Source organism: Rhea americana, unplaced genomic scaffold (genome assembly GCF_003343005.1).
Source record: "Rhea americana isolate MKP2758 unplaced genomic scaffold, rheAme1 scaffold_111, whole genome shotgun sequence".
Taxonomy (NCBI): Eukaryota; Metazoa; Chordata; class Aves; order Rheiformes; family Rheidae; genus Rhea; species Rhea americana.
The window spans coordinates 2466588-2473545 of record NW_028185162.1 but is presented as its reverse complement, the minus strand read 5'-3'; the positions used below and the strand labels follow the sequence as shown (position 1 = coordinate 2473545).

Sequence of the window (6958 nt, the reverse complement as noted above, 5' to 3'; positions counted from 1 at the left end):
TGGGATTCACTGCAGTCCACGGCGCATCATTACTGCTCATTTCCAAATAAAACCAGGATGCGGCCCCGTCTCTTTGGCAACGTTGAAAATCCCCTGAGATTTTAAGCCCGGAGCGGACGCGCTCGCCGTGCCCGCGCAGGGAGGGGTCGCTCACAGATAACGCAGGATAAAAAAGACCCCGAGCAGACGCGCCGGCTGCCCGTGCTGCCCGGGGAGAGGCTCCAGCCGGCGTCTTCTCGCAGCCCTACGAGACAGCGGAGAACCCGCCGGCGCTGCCCGGCTCGGCRCGGAGCCCGCTTGGCCCTGTCCAACCAGCCTGGGCTGAAGGATGCGTCCTCCAGGCTGTGACCCACCAGGCCGCGGCTCTCCAGGGAAGCAGCTCCCCCAGGGCCCCAGCGGTCCGTGGGGAGACCCGACCTGTCCACCCGAGGGCAGGGTGGCCTGGGCACCTGGTGGCCACCGTCAGTCCCTGCCGAGCCGCTTGGAAACGGGAATTCAAGTAGAGTCCATGAACGCGGTACGTGGGCTCGGAGGAGCTCAGAAGAGGACCTGCCCGCCGTTGGCGGCCCAGCAGCCCATCCACGGCAGCTCTGCGGCCCACTTGCCAGTGGCCACCACCTGCAGCTTTGCCTGGTCAAACTGCCAGTACTGGTCATCCCGGAAGAAGTAGATGAAGCCGTTGCGGTGCCTGAGGGCGCCCGTCGTGCCGGGGGGCAGCCCGTCCCAGTCCCGCAGGCTCCGGGGGTAGTAGGGCTCCACACGCAGGGTCTCCTCGCTCACCACGAAGTACTTGGGCCCTTTGAAGAGCACCAGGTGCCGGAGCTGCTGGAAGTAGAGGGCCGTGTCGGGGTGCCGCGGGAGGCCACCGGCGCTGCACTTCTGGGGGAAACCCAGCTCCAAGGTGGAGCCTTTGTAGCGCCAACATCGGCCACCTGGGAAGAGACAGAGAGAGGGGATAGGGTCGCTCCCAAAGAGGTCTCACTGGACCACCGGCAGCAGATACGGTCCTTCCACTGCCCCGCACAACCCCATCATTCATCTGCAGGAAGGACTCAACCACAGGACCAACCTCACCACCTGAGAGATGTGTCTGGGCCATCTAGCACGGTGGCGACAGGGTCTATCCTTCTGGTGACCCAACTGTAACCACCGGGGAGAGCATCAGACCGAAAGGAAACCACCGTGGACCAAAAGCTGCTTGTGTAGCTGTCTGCAGGCCGTGTAAGACAGCGGCCCTCAAGGGTTTATCTTGGCCATGCCATGCTGCTGCTCCCACCATGCCAGGAGCAATGGAGAGGAYGGGGTTTGTCCATGGGAGATGCTCTGGCTGTCTCACGACCAACCTTGYGCCCCTGCTTCGAGCTGGTCTCTGCTGTGACACCTCCAGAGCATCGCTCAGCAGGGACCACCGTGGGGCTTTCACGGTCACGCCGCAGCTGGCAGACCGTGTTCCCAGCTCCTTGGCACAGCCACATGCCAGCAGGCAATGGGGAAACTGAGTCACGGCCGTCCAGGGACTCCAAGTCGCAGGAAGGGACATGCTGCCCCCCAGCCCAGGCTGCTTCATTGCAAACCTCCCCCTGCTCCTGCTCCGCCAGCAGCGCGGTGGGACCCACAACCCCCCCTCCACTCCCCCACGGAGCTCAAAGGGTTTGCTGCGTCTCGGATCACGCTYGAGCAAAGGTGAGCGCTGCTCGCCTAAGTGCACCCGGAGGGCAGCGCTGCATCTCAGTACCTTTGAAGAAGTAAAACTTGCCGGTGAGCTCGGAGCAGGCAGCGGCGTCGATGCCGGAGGGGAGGCCGGGCCAGCGGGCGTGCAGGGGCCGCGGGTCGCTGGCGTTACCGCTCACCGACACCAGCCAGTAGTGGCTGCCCTTGAAGATGTACAGGTTGTGGTCCACATCTGTGCGAAGCAGRGGAAGAGACGTGAGGCACCTCCTCGGCCACCCGTAAGCGCGCGGTGCCCAGCACCGGCTGGAGGTGCCCGGTCCCCCCGCGGCTGCCCACCCACCCGCCCCTTCCCTCCCCCTGCCTCAATGCCATCCTCCCGCCCCGCCGGCGTTTCGCACGCTCGGCATTTTTCCACCAACGTGACAGTGCTGCTTCTACCTTCCCAGCCTCCCCCTCCAGGTCGCCCTGATTCGTTTCCTCCCCTCCGGCCTGGAGAGGACGAACGATGATCGCAGCCCCCTCTCAGAGCTTGTCTTTCATGTCGGAGCTTGTGCGCTGACTAAGCCTTGCCCCAGTCCAATTTGCAGGCTGTTTTCCGCGCTCCCGGGACACAAAGCTATTGCTGTGTCCTCAAGATGCACTTAGCTTCGTCAGCAGCAACGAGCACCGGCGATGCCACCAGCCCTGGGAGCACGAGCAGGGCTGCGGACCAGCCAGACCTGCCTTTTCCGCCTCTGGATCTTATCAGCGACAAGACACAGAGCAGAAAGAGGCCGCTGTAGTGGTGGGGGCAGCAGCGTGCCCTTTGGGGGGGCTGTGCTGGCAAGCACCTACCGGCRGTTATGGCATCGAAGAAGGAGTGGCAGTAATAGGCACTGAGGCTCCTCTGCCGCCATTCCTCACCGAAAAGGTCGGCGCTCCAGTCCTGGAAGTGAGCAAACACCTTTCCGGGGAGCTGGACGGCTGAGCCCTTGGAAGGTTTCCCTGGGACAGAGCAAGGAGCGGTGAGTCACAGAACAGCGGCTGTGGGGCTTTCCCCGAAGCACTGGTTGAACACACGGCTGGCGACTCGTCAGAGGGCACCAAACACCCTCCTGACCCACAGTCTGGTTTCTATCCCCTTCCGCAAGAGGTGGGCAAAGACCCCTTGATAGCCAGCAGACCCCAGGCTCCGACGTTCTCCAGCTTGCGAACAAGCTTTCTCCACCCTGGGACCTGGCACCTGGGACCCATCACACTCCCTACTGCGTCCCCCTTGCCAACCACAGGGGACACGGCTCGCATGCTCCCCGTCCCTGCAGCTGGAGACATCCCCCCCCGCGCAGCTTGCACAGAGCCTTCACCCCTCGCATGGACCTGTTGCCATCCGTGCCTTTGGCGCTCTGCTCTGCTTTCTAGGGACGAGCCCTGGGGAGAGGCACCGCGGGAGGCTCAGGGGAGCCACGCTCACCGTATAAGTTCTGGACAGCCAAGATGTCGTCCCAGCTGAGGACAAAATCCTTGCTGAGCTTCTTGTAGTAAGGAGACATCAGGGCGCTCTTGACGGGGGAATGCTCCAGCCCCAGCGTGTGGCCGACCTCGTGCGCGACCACGACGAAGAGGTTGCGCCCTTTGCCGCTGTGCAGGGACCAGCGTTCATCGTTATCAAAGTGGGCCTCTCCGCGGCGGGGGAAGAAGGCATGGGCCAAGGCACCTCCTGGGGACGCGAGAGCCGGTTAGGGACCATGCAGGGGCTGCGGGCAGGGCTGAACCTAAGGCACAGGCCAAGGGGACGGGGGGGCCCGCGCAGCTCTGGTTTGCTCGAATACGCTCCGAGAGGGAGCCTCAGTGCCCGAAGGGTGGGTGCTCCCTCCCTGCTGCCGCCACGGGGGCTTGTGGTTTAGCCCACCGCAATGGCTCCCCCAGGGCAAGGGCTCCAGAACAGAGAAGGACAGCAAGTGCCTGCCACGGCAGAGCAGAAAGGCTTGTCTGGAAGGGATCGGCTCAGGTTTTGAAGATGTGACCAGGGTGGGGAGGGCTCCTTGAAGGCCACCAGCATAATCCAGAAATGAGCATCTCAAACACCTCACCAGGAGCCCCGGCGTTCGGGGCTGCTGAACCAGGAGCCAGTGCCCCCAAACGAATAAGCCAAGGTCTTACTGCAGACTGGCTCTGGAGGCAGCACCGRGACGCGCTGCAGAGCTCTGCACGACCTGGCACTGCTGGTCTGCTCCAGGCAAGGAAAGATCCTCACTGCTAAGCAGACACAAGAGCCCTCAAAGTCCTCTCCTTGCTTTCAAAGGACAGATGTCTCTCAGTGAGGGACACAGTACGAGCAATTACCTGGCAAACCGCTGCCTAGCRAGAAGGACGCTCTCTTTGCAATGCCACATCAGCTCCACCTCTGCCTCTGCTAACGCTGGCTGCCAACTGGGAGGCGTCCTCAGCAAGAGGGTCTGTCGGGGCAGAGCCGTGCCTCCACCGCCCCCAGCTCGGCGCCACCCCAGCCCTCCTCCCTGCCTACAAAGAGACCACGTTGTAAAAGAGAAGCTTACGAGGGGGAGCGACCAGCACCTGGTCCATCGAAGGCGTTGCTGAGTCCATCGTTGTGGTCCCCGTGGAAGAAGGTCAGGCGGATGTCGGCCGGGCCATCCCGCGCTTCCCAAAACACCAGCGAGGACACGTTGCTCCAGAGCTCGAAGGCGGCTTTCACGGCCAGGCGCACCTCGTGCTGCGGCAGGTACGAGGGCCAGTTCACCACCCGATAGGTTAGGTGCCGCTTGTGCCACTTGCCGCCTGCGAGAGGGAGCAGAGCTCAGTCCGAGGCAGGGCGCTGCTTTGCTCCTCCATCCCAAGACCGCTTGGATGGAGGAAAGCGTGCTCGCAAGCCTCTGCTTCCAGGTGTGTAAGTGCTGGGAAAAGCGACTTTCCAAGCCAGAACGGAGAGAGAAACCCAGGCACCGCGGCAGCAGCCTCACCCCCGCGCTGGCAGCAGGCTCGGACCTGTTGGATCTCTGAAGATGCCACCATCAGATCCTGCCCAGAGACGGCTGAGCTGCACCTGCAACCTCCCTGCGAGAGGGGTCAAACGCTCTCGGGGCAGGGCAGAAGCTGCCACACACCGTTTGAACTCCCCTTGCCTCGTCGTGCTGCCCAGGACCAAACTCAACAGGGGTCTCGGGCCTGCCGATCTCCTGCCTGAAACCAGCTGCAGCCCCAGGTGAAGATGCCGACCAGCGCCGTGCCCGGCACGCGCCTCTCCTYGGTCAGCTCTCGTACCTCCGCGCCACCTGCAACCGGCCCCGTGTCGGCACACCCGCTGCTGCGGGGACCCCGAAATCCGGAGGGGCACAAGAGGCCAGGGGTCTGCGTGCAGGGCTGGACTTCCAGCAGCACCCAAAACTCCCCGGGCAGGAGGGCGACGGTCCCCTCYGTCTGCTGAGACCCCTCCTGAATCCAGCCTTGATTTTTCTAGGGGATCCTATTTTATTTTATTTTTTTCTGCACGTGCAATTGAAACAGAGCAGATACCGAGCTCAGGCAAGGAAGCCGAGGCCAGCTCTCCAGCGGCTGGAGCTGCATTTTCTCACATTTTAAAGGCACCTTGGTAATTTCTGCCTGCAGATGTTCCTGCCAGCAAGCCCAGCCACCGGGGATAAAGCGTCCACTGGAAGAGCAGCAGCTCACCCGCCCCGAGGACCTTGCTGGCCGCGGCTTCCTTTCGGAGGGAGACCCAGCCGCAATGCCACGGGGGCAGACGGCGGCAACGCCGGAGCGAGCGAGGCCTCGAGATCACCCGCCGGCCCCCCGCCACGAGCACGCGATGGTCCCCGCGGCCGCCGCAGCCCCTCTCCCCCTCCCGAGCCCCTCGGCAGCTGCGGGGGCCCAGGGCTACATCTGCCTGGGGGCGGCGAGGACCGGGAGAGGAGCCACGGGCGCCGCGCTGGGAATACGTGGGCGCCGGAGCCGGCGCCGAGGCGCGGGAGCCTGGGGCCGTAGACCTCCAGCGACTCCGCACCTGCCTTTCGCCTGCGCCAAATTTGCAGGGAAACGAGGGGAATGGGCCCGGCAGCGCGCTCCCGCCCGCCGCTGYGTGTCCGAGCCGGGTGGTTCGGCAGAGCCCTGGCCACGGTCCGCGCGGGGCCGGGCAGCTCCCACCCGCTCCGCTTCCTGCCCGCGGGCAGGTTGGGCAGCTCGGCAACCCTCCAGATGGGGTTTCACAGCGCTTTAAGCAGACGCCGATGGTGCCCCCCGCCTCCCACAGGCGACCGAGGAATTCGGCAGCTACGGAAACATCCAGGTCGGTGAGAAATTCCTCGTGCCCCCCAAAGCACTCCCAGCAGCAAAGGTCGGCCCCAAGCCGCGGGGCGGGCTAGGGGCAGAGCGATGCCCTCCCGGCTCGGCCGCGCAGCCTCCGCTCCCGCCCCGCTGCGCCCCAAGCGCGCCCGCTCGCGCTGCCGGGCGCGAGCCTCTCCGAGCCCGGCCGGGCGCCCCGCCGGCACCGCGGCGGTGGGGGGGAACGGGGCGCTTTGCTGCCTGCTTGCAGCAGGATGCGCGGCACGAAGCCCCCGGCGCTCCCGGCCGGTGCCGCCGGCGCGCGGGACGCTCCGTCCGCCGCCCTCCCCTGCCCTCCGCCTGGCGCCCACGGGCTCGAGGGGGCTACGGGGTGGCCCCGGGGGACCCGCTGCCCTGCAGAAGCGAGATGGCGTTCCCTGCCTCAGTTTCCCCATGGGCGTAAGAGGGAGAGACGAGGGCCTGCAGGTCTGGGACGTGCTTGGCTCCCGTCGTCGCTCACCCCCCGCAGCCACCCCCGGCCCCAGGGACCACGACCCGCTGCCCGGGACCCCGCCTGCAGGAGAGACACCACGTCAGCTCTTTGGGGGAAGAAAGCCAGAGGCTCCCTAAAAGGGAGCGGGACATGATGCCCCTTCGATCGCTGCGGAGCCCAGGCAAGTTTGGGACCGGCCCTGCCCCGGCAGCGGCGGGAACCCCCCAGGCCCTCCCGAACGGCGGCATCCCCAGGAACCGAGCCCGCCGCCCGGCGCCCAGGCCCGCGGAGGGCCCCGGCGGCAGCGCTCACCGTGCGGGGCGTAACGCTTCCGGCGCCCGCGGCTCCGCGCGTCCTCCGTGCCGCACCGGGGCCGGCCCATCTGGTGCACCGTGGCGGCGTCCAGCACGCCGCTGCGCGGCAGGTGGCTCGCCYGCTGGAAATCCCTGCGGAGGAAAGGCAGGCGTCAGCTCCCCCCGCCCCGCGCCGCCCCGTGCACGGGGCGCGGGATGCTCCGACCTCGGCAAAGCCCCCCGGCTG

General features: G+C 65.9%; 1 protein-coding gene across 1 annotated transcript in view; it reads right to left on the bottom strand.

The window, feature by feature from the left end:
* Window positions 1-2: 2 nt before the first annotated feature.
* The window catches only part of MMP28 (matrix metallopeptidase 28), a gene marked incomplete at its 5' end in the record, with an annotated part of 8431 nt that continues 1475 nt past the window's right edge, over window positions 3-6958 (bottom strand). Inside the window, 6 exons of the mRNA XM_085314791.1 lie at window positions 3-932; window positions 1736-1903; window positions 2506-2655; window positions 3122-3367; window positions 4225-4446; window positions 6731-6864. Of these exons, the coding sequence (XP_085170917.1) occupies window positions 538-932; window positions 1736-1903; window positions 2506-2655; window positions 3122-3367; window positions 4225-4446; window positions 6731-6864 (1315 nt within the window). The remainder of the gene's footprint in view (window positions 933-1735; window positions 1904-2505; window positions 2656-3121; window positions 3368-4224; window positions 4447-6730; window positions 6865-6958) is intronic.